At 36.7% G+C, this 14,675-nt stretch overlaps 1 protein-coding gene across 4 annotated transcripts in view; it reads left to right on the forward strand.

The window, feature by feature from the left end:
- Positions 1–14,422, forward strand: part of LOC148674523 (transmembrane protein 230-like) — a 92,709-nt gene extending 78,287 nt beyond the window's left edge. Inside the window, exons 1-4 of one of the 4 annotated variants that reach the window (XM_088624713.1) lie at positions 4,045–4,262; positions 6,088–6,214; positions 10,163–10,285; positions 11,640–14,422. In XM_088624713.1, the coding sequence (XP_088480839.1) occupies positions 6,116–6,214; positions 10,163–10,285; positions 11,640–11,780 (363 nt within the window). In that variant the 5' untranslated portion in view covers positions 4,045–4,262; positions 6,088–6,115 and the 3' untranslated portion in view covers positions 11,781–14,422. Of the gene's footprint in view, positions 1–4,044; positions 4,263–5,284; positions 5,424–6,054; positions 6,215–10,162; positions 10,286–11,639 lie in introns of those variants that run through there. The other 3 variants (XM_088624712.1, XM_088624714.1, XM_088624715.1) reach the window with 3 other exon arrangements.
- The last annotated feature ends 253 nt before the right edge of the window (positions 14,423–14,675 follow it).

Below are 14,675 nucleotides of genomic sequence, written 5' to 3' on the forward strand. Positions count from 1 at the left end.
TTTGCTCTTCCAGATTTGGTGCATGCTCAGCATCGCACTACGGCCTAACGCAATTCGTCGCCTGATTTCAGGGCCGCAGTCTCCAGTTCGGTCGATCATGGATCCAATGTACACTTCTCTTATTTGTGGTTCATTAATTCCGGGAACAGTTTCAAGGAATACTTCACCTATTCATCAATAATGACCATTTTATTCAACTTTAGTCTTACAGGGTGCTTACCATGGTGTTAACAGTTGAAAGTCATTATATATATATATATGTATTTATGGTTCTGTATTGTACACTGCTGTATTTGAAACAATTTATGTTATTCTTAAGCTAATTTAGTACTTTAAAAGAAAGGGGATCATTATGTTGCTACATCAACTTCATCACGTGCTATGCTCTATGTGCACTGTCAACTGAGATCTTTTGCTTTATGTAACAGGGAAAAGCAAATTGCTGTGATTGTATGGTCTGGAATCCCCTGCACTGCACCTCTGCTCACCTTATTCTTTTAGCATCGCAGCAACAGCACGTTGATTCAATCCAGCTGAAGGCTGCTGATTTCATTAGGGCGGCGAAAAGATCTGAAAGAAATGACTGCGAGGAGATGAGAGATAGAGATGCAGACATAGGAAGAGAGATTTTCTTTGTACAAGACTACAAAGACCAGATAGTGTGTCTTTTTGATCTTAAGTTTTTTTCCCCCTAGGACATGCTACTTTTGCTAAATGGACTTCAACAGAGTAGCGCCAAGATCTTTTTGGTAACTGGTTTGAGCTTCATGGGGTATACCTGGGTGCTGTGTTTCAGTTAGTATTCTTTTGTCCCCTGCTCTCTGCTCAGCAAAGTTTCTTTATGTGATACCGATAGGTCCAAGTTGTTTTTGTGTGACTGCAGTGAATTGATTCTTCCCAGTTCAATGACATTGTCATGCATACTGTATTTTCATTAATGAGGAAATACTTGTTTGCAATCTTGTAAGGTTTCTTTTTTTCCAAAATTCTTTATAAGATGTTTTTTTTTAATTCTCTGAATGTTGAAAATAAATCTTGTGTTTTGGAATGTTGCACTCCTCTTCTGTCATTGACACCACATTGCTCACCCACATCAAAGACTTGTGCATGTGAGAAACCCTAGACTTTTTTTTCAACTTATTTTGTTTTTTTTTCCAGTTCGACAAAAAAAACTAATAAACAGGCACATACATTGATTAAACGATACCCATAGCTAAGAAGAAAAACAAAAGGGTGACACCCTGAAGTCACATCCTATTATACAAACACATTCTGATGGCCAACTCCCTGGCACAGCTTATGCCTGAGCAGAATCAACAAGCCCTGACCCGCCCTGCTCTGAGAAAGGCTGTCCAATCCATCCTCCTGCCAGATGTATAAGGCCCCCGTGCCACAAACTATCAGACATTTAATATCACTGGCTACAGTTAACAGCTGTTACCAAAATAAAATAGAATTGGAGATCATTCTTATGATTGTTTCCCACATTTCATTGTCTGGATTATAAACATCTCCCTCATTACAAACCATTTTATTCTATCATATTCTATCATTTTATTCTATCATGTGATTTAACCCCATCTTTATTCCATTACAGCCATTCCAGAACAGATCAATTCACTTTTTTGCACACATACAAGCAATTATTATAATTTTCTTAGATTTCTTTCCTGAGAACATGATAAAATAGTTAAATAAACAAGTCTTTGAAACCAATGGGATAACCATTCCAATTAAAAATGAAACAGTTTATAATGCTATAGATCAATATTTTGGGGGCATTTCCAAATTATGTGTTTAAATTGACCGCTCCCCTCTTTTTGAGTCTCAGCACAAGTCTGATACAACTGACTGCATTAGCTTAAGGTTTCTACTGTATGTGTAGAAATTTAAATTGAATTAGTTTACGGCGTAAGGAATTAAACCCTTTGTATATATAATTCCCTTACCTATTCCACTTCTCAAGCCTAAAATATTCACCTAGGTCCCTCTCCTAAATTAACTCGCATGACACACTGATGTTCCAGAGTTATTAACAATTTGATACAGTTGACTGGCTACATGTTTATTAGTTTTAAAAATCCCTGTATGTTTGTTTTCTATTGTGATACTGTTAGGTGAGTAAATCTTTATACCTGTTTTAAGAGATGTGTCCCTGTGTTTCAAATAAAGAATGAAGTCTTTGTTAGATAAGATTTTTGTAAAGTACTTTGAAAAACCTTATATTATTTTAAAGATGCGTACCAGAGATTGGGACATTTTTAGCTTCCCTTTCTTACTAACAAAGGGTTTTCCCTTCTTGAGAATACAACCATTCATCAAAGGAGTGCATGAGGGGACTAGAGTCCAGAGAAACATATAATTTTATGAAGAATGGAGGCAATTTCACATGAAAAGGGTTTAATAGGATTCTTGGAACATGTAAATATTTATTCCAAGCTGAAAGGAAAAGAAAAGAGACACAAGAGAGTTATTTATATTTTAGAGTTATTAAAAGATGGCTAATTATGGGGATTATCTTTCCACAAGAACCTTCTTAACAAAACGTTAAACTTTTTGAAGCAATCTCCTGAAAAATTAAGAGGTAAAATGTTGATGTATGTACGTTAATCTTACCCCAGTGCAAGAGGTGAAGGTCATTCCATCTAAGTCTTCAGTGATCTTTTTCACAAATAATGTCATGTTAAAATGAGGAATATCTTCTAACTGCGGTTCTTGAATTATCCCAAGATAAAAATATGACTTTCTTGTTAACTTCAATCAAAATGGAGGGGATCAAACATAAAGCTGTTTGGTTTTGTAAACTGTATGCCAATAATCCACCAGCTTTATCATATACAGTATATCATAATGTTTTATTCTTAAAGAAAAGTAATTTCAAATGTTTTATTCAGTACGTTCCCCAGTTCTATGAGCTTTAACCAGGCTTGAATAAATCTCTAAATGTTCTAAGGATTAGCTTTATGCTGCCTTTCCATATTAGATAATGTAACAGTTAACTCTTCTACACTCTTAAACCTTTACCTTTTCTGTTGGGTTGCATAACTTATTATCCAACCATGACAAGTAGTTTTCTATGCTTCCCATACAGTAGAAAATGATGTAACACTCTTTGCATTTATTTGAATAAACTCTTTAGTTTTGTCTTTTGAATTATGGTTTCGTTTATTGCTTCAAGGAAGGCTATTCAAATGGATAAAATAATCTTGAGACCTTAAGATTTAGAGATCCAGGTCCTCTATAATAGATTCTGTCCAGGACTAAATCTCCCTCCCTAAACAGATGCTAACCAATGAATGAAAACCAATTTACCTATTCTAAACAGTGTCACTAAAAGTGATAATTGTGATCATTTTAATCTTTCGATTCAACAATAAAGGAAATCGAACTTCATAAAAGGGCACCCTCTCACAACACAAGCTTCTGATGACAATAATGATGTCTGTTCTGTTCTCCCCTCTCACGGTTTAATGCCCTCATTGATAAGGATCTACTTACAGACCTGTATGACACTGGTTATTGCAAAAGTGAAAACATAATAGCTCCTCAAAAACATTTAAGCATAAGTTTCTCAGCAACAAATAGCAACTTAGTACTTTCCCATTTGGCAATAACTAATTTTCAACCTGTACTAAAGCTCCAGCAAGTGGTTTTCAATTAAATTTCGCTGAACAAGACAAAAGTTTAAGTGCAATACCCAAAAACTGTAAAAAATAAATGTAAATTCAATGTCAAGTGTACCATATTCTGTTTTTATTCATTTATAATACCTTATGAAATAGCATGCAACCTTATTCTATTATTTTTGAATGATAAAATAAAATCAATGAATATTCCAAGTTCTCCTTTTGTTGAATGTAGAAAGAACTGTGATGTATCCTCTCCCTAACAAATATTATTGGGTCTATTAGAATAGTGACGGCAGCATCTGTCCTTGAAGCAAAATCCTTTCCCGAAATTGGCTCAGACACTTACCGTGGTTCCACTGCCAAAAAAATGACGTTGTTGGGGTTTGTGGGAAGTGACGCTAACATATAAAAAACATTGTAAACTTTCTATTTGAGGGTCGAAGGTTCATGGTTTTGTTGCACATCAGCGAGAGGCTCTAGCGCTGTTTGACAACTGTTTCAAGGAAATGTTTCATTATTTTATGGGTCATCATTTTTTATTATCAATGTCTTTAGCACTGGCTTTGGATAACGTCGACACTTGAACTTGATTTATGACCCCCAGACCTCTGCTTTCTCCCTGGCCGATCGAAGGTACAGTATTTCCAGCTGGTGAAGAAAATGAGGAATTAATTCACGCAACATTAATAATAATAATAATAATAATTGCTTACACTTATATAGCGCTTTTCTGGACACTCCACTCAAAGCGCTTTACAGGTAATGGGGACTCCCCTCCACCACCACCTCCAACATTACCATTCCTATCCTGAACGTATGTGAAGCATCTACAACTTATGCAAATTCATTCTAGTTACAAATGCAGATTGACTGCTATTAACCACTCCACCAGTAAAGGTTGAACATAAATAAATATATACAGTAGAACAGGGACATTTTTTAGATGTAGTCTACAAACAACAAGACATGGCGTTAACCAAAGAAAATAACATTCTTAACAGACGTCCTAAAATGCCATGATTTTGGTTTATATGGTCTCATTCTCAGACAGCTGATGTTGTTTTTAAACTACTTTTAAAAGTGTTTATACTACATGAACCAATAGTAAGCCGATACTATACAGTATATCTCGACTATACCTGTGTACTAGACTAGGTTTTATTATCAGAATGTACATTGGCCTACCTTCTCTTTTGGGGATACAACTATACTGCGATACCAAAGGCTGTCAAAAGACAGTACAAAGTCAGTATTTATACGTAAATGCTTAAACCATCGATAACCGAAATGGGAAAATATAATCATCTGTCAAATTAGCTGAAGCGCTAAACGTTTGATTATTTATCCTGTAGTGCCCCTTGCGGTATATTGAATATTGCACAGTATTTTTGTAGCATTTACCAAACATAACAAAACATTTTTGCACCCTAACCAAACCTGTACGGATTAAAACAGATGGATTTAGTAGTTACTTCTTAAATCGTAAATAATACACAAAATTGACAATTTATTATTATTGTTTTATGAAATAGTAAAAGATTAACGAACTACAGTATGATATCAAATATCTGTGTCTATACATGCTACCTCCGTAACTAGGCCGCCAGATGGTGTGACATGAGAATGACGTCTAATGTGTGCGCAGTGGAATGTCCGGAAGTGGATGGTATGGCGCTGTTATGAGTGAGACATACTGTGCAGAGTATTCTGAGGAACACCGGAGTGAGGCAGGACGCAGTTTGTTGTAACTTAACTTTTTTGTGTTACAGAGAGAAAAAGTCAACGTAATCAGAGGTGCAATTTATTTTGTTTAGTGGCAGCTTTTGAAGGTTATTTGGACAGGTTTTTGTTATGAAATGACTGTAATCGTAGTAGAAGATTTCCAAAATAACTGCGCAGTCTTTTTTTTTTTTATTGTCAGGGCCCTGTCTTATAATGCTTGGTTATAAGAAATAAAGGCGCACAACCTTTCCTTAAATTTAAATTGACAGTGAAGGGTTGTTGTTCCTTATCTGCTTGACCTGTCTGAAAGATGCCTGCCGTTTTTATGATATTATTATTCTTATTCTTCATCTTTGTTTTGGAATTGTTTATAGAATCCCATTTTAACATCTCACAGAAGTCTTGAAAGTATCAAATGCATTCCTGCCTATATTTAGGGTAGCTCTTGTAATGTCATCTAACATATAGATTAGTTGAAACGTATGTTACAGGTTTTATTGGAATCAATGATGTGATGTCCTTACTGCATGAACTCAGACTTTCGAATATCGTATTTGTAATAATTCTTAATATAATTTACGATTAGGAACGAATTGTGTGATTATTCTAGTTTTATTTCGAGGCGGAGCTATTCTATACATTTCTACATTGTTCCTTCCCTCTGCCTACTGTTGTTGCTCTCTCACTCTGTGGCTTTGAGCAGCCCTGTAGTGGTATTTCTCTTTCACTCTCCCAGGGTGTGAGCAGTGTGCTGCAGTGGTGTAATGATGCCTGCTCGCAGCAGTGTGACCGGTGGGGTGCCCAGCAGCAAGGTGAAATACTCAAAGTTGGCAGACAGTGATGATGGTTACATTGACTTGCAGGTAAGAGAGGAGAGGTGGCAACATTCTGTCTTTGCCATTGTAACAGACAACCGCAAAACTCCCCTGAAATGAAAACCCTGTTGCACCCTAAAGAATGACCATCTAAACAAAAATGTTTTGGATTTTTCCTGGGAGACTTTAGTGGCCAGCATCACTTTCTGGTGGCTTCCTTGACCTTATTTATTCAATTACTAAGATAATAAAGATATGTACAGTTTTATGCAAATGTTTGGGCACCCCTGGCCAAATTACGTTTTGTTGATTTTCTAAGTGAAAAGAAGTTAACAACCTCTTCAGCAAACAAACCTAAACTAAACATATTTTGGCAAAAGTTAATACACATTTGCTATAAATTTGCTGAAGCCAGCGGCTATGTCACCCTGCAACTTACAATTGGCAACCCACTGAAGCTATGCAGGTGTGAGCCTCCTGGGAAAAACTAAGGTTGCTGCTGGAAGAGGTGTTAGTGGGGCCAGCAGGGGGCGCTCACCCTGCGGTCCATGTGGGTCCTAATGCCCCAGTATAGTGACGGGGACACTATACTGTAAACAAGCGCCATCTTTCGGATGAGACATAAAACCGAGGCCCTGACTCTCTGTGGTCATTAAAAATCCCAGGGTGTTTCTCGAAAAGAGTATGGTTGTAACCCCGGAGTCCTGGCCAAATTTCCCATGCCTCCTAATAAGCCCCCTCTATGAATTGGCTACATTACTTTGTTCTCCTTCCCCCCCTCCCCCTCCGACGGCAGGCAGAGCGACGCGCCAGTTGGAGTATTCTCGGTTGCATTTAAGCTCAAAGATTTGGTTCAAACCACCAAATGGAGACGGGTGTGCCGAAAAGCGGACCCTGCTGATGTGGGATTAACGCTAGGATGAGAGACTATTTGCTGAATTTAACAGATTGAAAAAAAATAAAACAGTAAATGTGGAATGTGCAAAGGTTTGGGCACCCTATCAGTCAATACTTAATAACATTCCCTTTGTCGGAAATCACAGCCTCCAAATGTTTCTTGTAACAAGCTAACAGTCTTCCTATTCTTGCTTTAGGATTTTTTTTCCACTCTTCCCTTCAGAACGCTTCTAGTTCAGAAATATTATTAGGTCATCCTGCATGCACTCCATGTTTGAGATCTACCAACAGTTTTTCAATAATATTCAAGTCTGGGGACTGTGAAGGTCATTCCAAAACCTTAATCTTTCATTTCTTGAAGTAGTTCATGTCTGATTTTGAGGTATGTTTTGGATCAGTGTCCTGTTGAAATATCCAACCTCTTTTCAGCTTCGGTTTCTGCACTGACTGTGGGACATTAGCTTCCGGGATTTGTTGATAATTAGTAGAATCCATTCTTCCCTCTACCCGCACAATATTTCCTGTGCCATTGGCTTGCACACAACCCCAAAGCATAATATATCCACCCACATGCTTAACAGTTGGCCAGGTGTTCTTTTCTTCAAATGCTTCTCCTTTTTTTTCTCCAAACGTACTGTACCTTTGGTGATTGAAGCCAAAGAATTCAATTTATACCTCATCAGACCATGGCACTTGGTTCCAAAACACCTCTGGGTTATCTAAATGTTGTGTTGCATACTTCAAAGGTGGACTTTTGTGATGAGATCGCAGGTAAGGTTTTCTTCTGATGACTCTTCCATGCAGATCATGTTTGTGCAAGCAATGCTGCACAGTGGACTGGTGCATTACTACTCTCGTGCAAGCTAAACCTTCCTGGGAAATGGGGGGTTTTGCTTTGCATTCCTGACCAGTCTAAGAGCAGTTCTATCAGAGATTTTTCTTGGTCTTCCAGATCTTGTCTTATTTAACAGGAAGCGTTTAGATATCTTTTTATAGCCTTCCCCTGATTTTTAAGTGTCAATTATCTTTATTTTCTGATTCTCAGTCAGCTGCCTAGAGGAGCCTATGATTGTTGAGTGTAAGCACAACACCCTGAGAGGTTTGAAGAGTCACAGAATATATAAAGCTCTGGAATTGTCATCACCTGACTTAGATTAAGGCCTAACGAGTTAATTTAAGTTCTGAGACCTAACAAAAAATTACACAGTTTGGACTGGACCAAACTTTTACACATGCCACATTTACTGTTTTATTTTTTTCAATCTGTTAAATTCACCCAATAAATAGTAACTGCATTAAAATTGGCAGAAATATGTCAAGTTATGTTTGTTAGCTGCAGAGGTTGTGTTAACTTCTTTTCACTTGGAAAATAAACAAAACTTGTAATTTAGTCAAGGGTGTTATCTAACGTACTAGAATTCTTTGAAGGATCAACATGGATAGATGATAACTCTATATAGCCTATCGATCCAATGGGCACGAGGCAGGATACACCCTCAAGGGGATGCCAGCCCATCACAGGGTTCACACACCAGGGCCAAGAAGCTAATTAACCTACCAGTATGTCTTTAAACTGGAAGAGGAAATCTGTGTAAATGCAAGGAGAACATTCAAACTCCACTCAGATAGCACCTCGGGAATTGAACCCAGGGCCCCAGCGCTGTGACATGGCAGTGCTAGCAAAGGGCCAACGTGTTGCCTTCTATAAAGCATGAAAAATGTTATTTTTAAATTACCTGGAACTTTTGGACTGTGTTCCACGTATAAAATCCGTTCTCAAAATATAAACCATAGCAATCCAAGGTTTCCAACAAAAATGGGGTATTATCTTAAAGACCCAAGTCTCTAATTGGGCAGGGGCAGAAAGCGTCTACCACAGGTATCCATTTTAGACCTATTGCTCTTCCTTTTCTATATCAACAACTTTGATTTTGTTATAGTTAAATTTGAAAATTATCTAAAATAGTAAGTTAGAAAATAGAAACTGCAATTACAGAGAATTACAAAAAGCTTTGTCAAGATGGACAGTGGACAGCCACTTGACAAACGTGACATTTAAACATGGCTAATTTAGCTACTTAGTGATCCACAAAGGGAGCAGGGATATGCATTATACAGATTACATGGATAATTCTGAGCTGAATGAAACTATGCATGAGAGGGTCCTATTTATGTTAGATAATTAAAATGGGAATTAACAAGGTGTTATGCTAATATATGACACATTAATAAAACCTAACTTAGAATCTTCAGTTTTGCATATCATAAAACAAAAGGGATATTAAGGCCTTAAAATAGTTAAAAGAAAAGCAAATAGAATGATTCCAGCTTTATGGATCTTATTCTATACATACAGGGCAAAGTATACCATGGAAAGAGTTCCAGACCTGGTCCTGAAGAGTCCCAGTCCAGTTTGTCTTATGGGTGACTCAAATCATTTGTCATTTTAAGATTAGGAACACTTGTAATTTATTGATGAATCTGGTAAGTCATTTATTCTATTAAGGGACTTCAGTAGTTTTGCTCTTAAATACTCAAATTACTTTTAAAAAATCACCAGCTTAAATGATCACCTTTAAATTGTTCCAGGTCTCTGGATATTGATGATCAAAAAGCTGCCTATAAAACATGCTGGACAGGGATCTATGGGAGCAGAAGGAGCAAAACAAAGACATAATTGAAAACTGACTTAGTCTTCTCTTTTTAGACCAAGAGTAGGAAACACTTCTTTACACAGTATTGTGGATGTCTGGGAAAGGCTTCCCTTCCCTTACTAAACTACAAACTGAGCAAATTGGGGTAAATGGCCTCCTCTGGTTTAGATCCTCTGTTAGGGTTCTAATGTTTAAACCGCTCCAGTTGTTCAGCGACAATTAAAAAAAAAACGTTGTGTGTTTTTTTTTAAAGAAAAATATGCAAAAGTGTTTTACATATTTAATAAGTCATTTTTACTGTTTTATTTATGTTAATTGTTTCATTCAGAATATATGAATGTTTAAATTTTACAGAGATCTGTATTTCTAAACCTCACCCTGTCAGCTTGTACCCATGGTTGATGTCTGGCGATTAGAATTGACAGATTGCATTTCTGTCCTGCAGTTCAAGAAGAGCCCTCCTAAAGTGCCATACAAGGCCATTGCCCTAGCAGCTGTCCTCTTCCTGATCGGCTCCTTACTGATTATCATAGGTGCCCTGCTGCTCACAGGATACATTGAGGTCACAGTGAGTACAAAAGTCCAACAGGTCCTCTTGCTTTAATGACAATAATGACATACAGCCCTGCCAATCTTATATTGAGCACACTTCTCTTAATACTCAGTAGCATGCCAGCAAGCACAAGGAATAATCTATTCTGAAAGACATGCGTATCTCTTTCTGTTTTGTTCATGCAGGGTCAAGCATAGCTGTACTTAAATTTGGGCTTCTACCAAGTGCAAAACTCTGTAGGTGTTAAGAAATGGTTTTGGGGGTGGGTGATTCACTTAATATGGCAGTGTTAGGCACTTGTCTAGTCTTTTTATATTCAAAGTTTTTAAAGACAGTTGAGTACTCCCTTTAATCCCCTACCAAAAAAATAAGCACTTTCTGTCATTCAACACTAGTTGCTTTGTTGAACAGGAGAAGGAGAAGGTGGACAATTTAGAATTTTAAGATGGCTAAAGTCTCAATTAAAATTTAAACAGGTTATAAATGTGAGCAAACCTACTCTTTCCGATAGTCAAGTAATTTTAATAAGCACAAATCTTCAGGATCTCATTTTTGCATTTCATACAAAATTGATATGCAATGATTGAAATCTGTGAAACTTAGGAAAGTCAAATTTTAAATGTTAAAGGACCTACCGAAGGTTCAACATGTGCTTTATGCATTTTGATAATTAATATACATACACCAATGGATATGGACCAGTATGGCTATAGAAACTAAGCATCTAGGGATCATTGTAGCCAAACTAATACTGTAAAGTTTACCTCTTATTATGGCATATTTTTCTGGAAGAAAGTTTGACATTGGTATTAAGCTGTTTGGATGTGAGGTACTGTATCTTTGTTGTGGTTTGACCACAAAAATACTGTTTATGAAATTGGTAAATACAGTATAAGCAGGATGTCCATTTTATTTTATTTTAATTCTGATGATGCAATGCAGGTTTAATTTTAATGACCATATTTAGCCACCAGAATGTAAGGCAATGTAATATAAAGACAAATTAAGCCAGCTGTACTGACTTCTGTACTGACTCTAAACTGATTCTTAAGACTGCATTCGATGGATGAACATCACTCTGACGTATGTCCTTTCAGTGTCCTTATCTTAGCCACCTGAAGTCAGAGTCTTATCCTGCGTGAGACTGTATTAAAAATTCTCCCAGCATTAATACCCGCCCACGTGCAGAGTGTCACCAAGGGATATGGAACAGTATGGCTGTAGAAACGTAGAAACTAGGGATCATTGTAGCCAAACAGTGACCTTTAATCTGGGCTAAGTCTTGATGTGGGAGGGCATTAGTGTTTTAAACAAGAAATACCAGTGGCACTTCATTAATCTTTGTTGTTGTCTTCTGTGTCTGTTCCAGAATCCAGACCGCACCCTGCCGGTGCTCATCATTGGAATTCTGGTCTTCCTTCCAGGATTCTACCATCTACGCATTGCTTACTATGCCTCAAAAGGTTACCGTGGCTATTCCTATGAGGACATCCCTGACTTTGACGACTGAGCCAATCAGAAGAGTTTTGGCCAGTCTCAAAATGGATAATGGATTAGATGAAAGAAGGTGGGGTGTCGCATCTACCCTTACATGTAGGTGTACTTTTTCTGAAGCAGTGCATATCTTGTACACAAAATTAGTTTTTCTGCTTTTTTGAATTCTGTTTGAACTAAACCAACAGATATATTTAGGGTTCTTTTTTCAACAACAACAAAAACATTTTTCCAAATTTTCCATGCAGAGGTTATTCGGTATTTTATCATTTAAATAAAACAAGAAAAATAGTTTTAAAAAAACATTTTTAAAAATCTCTTTAAATGCTTCTTATGTATATTCCTCCTTATATCCCGAAACACTATGCAAAATTGTATTTTTATAGTGGGGAGGGGAGTCATTGTAAAGTAACCTTGGTTTCCTGTTAAATGCCAGATTAGTCCAAATAAATTTCACAGCTATTTTCCCTTGCAAAATGTGTCAGGACAGCACACTTTAAAGCTGATTCGCAAGAGGACTCCACTATTCTGAGCAAACCATGAATCATGTCTTTCAGGTCTCAGCCACTGAAACGCCATGTTCCTTCTCCTACTCTGTTATGCCTTGCCACAATAGCACGATCTACTTTTCCATACAGATAATGTGTATAATACAATACCTCACACAAAAGATAGCAAACGCAGCAAGATCTGGTATAGCTTAGTTTTGTACAACATTGAAGACCTGTCGTGGGCACACAGATTTTTATACCATGGTGGTTAATGGAAATTTGTGCAAAAAACAATTCCATTATATTGGATGAATGTTCCAAAATGTAGAGCATTGTAATCCAACACAAATGTAGGATTTTTGTACAGTATTATTTAAATTAGTATAGATAATTTTGAGATTTCCCAGAGATACCAATGTATCAGGTAGCCTTCAGATTAATTTAATACAAATGTAAAATATCAATCATTATTCCCTCACCTACTTATGTATTTGGTGCAGTTCCTGTTATTTGAGTCCATATTTCTTGTGTCTTATTACTGTGGATTTCTAGGTTACATTACATTTTAATCCCTGGTTTGATTCTTTTTACTAACATACTGTAGGCTTTAAAGGAAATGGGAAACACAAAGCTGTATAGATGCTCCAGTGGGTAAGATAAGATGGTACCAGGAAGTTCTTTGTTCATACCCTTCCTCTTTCACTATCACTCTGTCACCCTTTATGTGTTACCTCATCATGTTGTGGTGTGTATAGTAGATGATTTGCAAAACCAAAGTTCTTTTTGTAAATATCTCTGCTGTAAATGTCATTGATACCTGTTTATCAACCAAGGATAAAACAATCTCTCAAAGTAATATCATCATTAGACCTAAACAGCTTGTTAACTACATTAATTACATACTGTAGCATGGTCCTGTCTGATTAGAGGCTAGACTAGACTCCTGACTAGAGTCTTCAAGTTTTCATTCCAACTTAATGAGCAAACATATAGGTTAACTAAATAATTTTCTCCCCAGCTTTTGGACACTTGTAGATTTCAAACAGACTATAAAATTGTTTGGTATGTTAAAAGGCAGCAAAAGAAAATGACTGACGGGGTGGATAAAGCAAATAATTAGATCAGAAAAGTTTTAGGGCTTTGAGAGAATAAAGCCCTAGAAGGCATTGGGATCCTAAGGACATGGTTTAGGCAGCTTTGCAGGAAAAGGGCCGGCGCAGGGTTCAGCATTACTGGTACAGGCTAGAAGTCTTTCACTTCCGAATAGACGTTAATTTTGCCACCTTGTTGAGGCTGACTCCTTACCATCTATCAAGCAATGGCTGAAGGAAATCATTGGATCAATAAGATACTTGTGTTCCTATGTTCTGCCAGAGTAATAACTACTTGTCTGTAGATGCAGTGTGTATGTACTGTGTACTGTAGCTCTGCCAGGGCATTGTAGGAACACAGTGACAAGGCTGCAGATCTGATTTATAACTTTGTGTAGCAAAATAATCCTAGATTCTAAAATTTATTCAATATTTGGCTTTTTTACATATAAGCATTGCACTGAAAAAAGCAAGGACTATGGCTTAAAGGACATCTTTTATTTATAATTGAAATATACTACTATATAAGCATTGGTACTCTATTTCTTAAACTACAATTTCTCTTTAACCACTGGCTGGAATGCATGAGTTTGGACTAGAGCAAGTATGAATGACAAGTGAAGGTTAACAGTTTTAGTTACACTTTATAAATTAATTTATAGATCAATTAAAAACCTGTTTCAATTAAAGTGGGCCAAATCGTATATCTGCAGATATATGTATAAGAGCATATTGGATGTATAATACATTATGTGACATAATGCTCTAGCTTTTCTAACTGTAAAGACTAGGAAAGTTATGTTTTGATGCTTGAGAAGCCAGCATGCAGAAATCCCTGAAGCTTTCTCCAGTGCATGGGGAAATTGTAGTAGAATGTAACTAGATTATTACAATCTATTGCTGTATTTATATGTTTATCTCTGGTTTGATTTTTGTCCTTGTTTTTTCCTTGGAAGGAACAGAACATTGTAATGTTTAGTCTGCTGCTCCAATCTTCCTGAAGCTGGCAGAGACCTTTTGTAAATTTCTGTTCTTGTAAAAAAATAAAAAATAAAGAGTTGAATAGTTAAAGAAAACATCATCTGTCCTTGAATCATTTCATTTTGCACTTTTGAAAGATAGCTTTGTGTAAGAGCCAGATGAGTGAAAATGGAAACACTGTGAGCTATAGGAAAATGTAGCATTTTAGTGTCTTCCACTCAAGCAACTTCTATTTCTCTCACAATGCCAGTAATGAATGTGTTGCATTATTATAGTGTATTTCATTCCCCGAAGAATTCCAAAGCAGTTTATATACACTGTATACAGGAGGGAATCAGCCTTGCACCC

Source organism: Lepisosteus platostomus, chromosome 3 (assembly GCF_059453375.1).
Source record: "Lepisosteus platostomus isolate fLepPlt1 chromosome 3, fLepPlt1.hap1, whole genome shotgun sequence".
Lineage (NCBI taxonomy): Eukaryota > Metazoa > Chordata > Actinopteri > Semionotiformes > Lepisosteidae > Lepisosteus > Lepisosteus platostomus.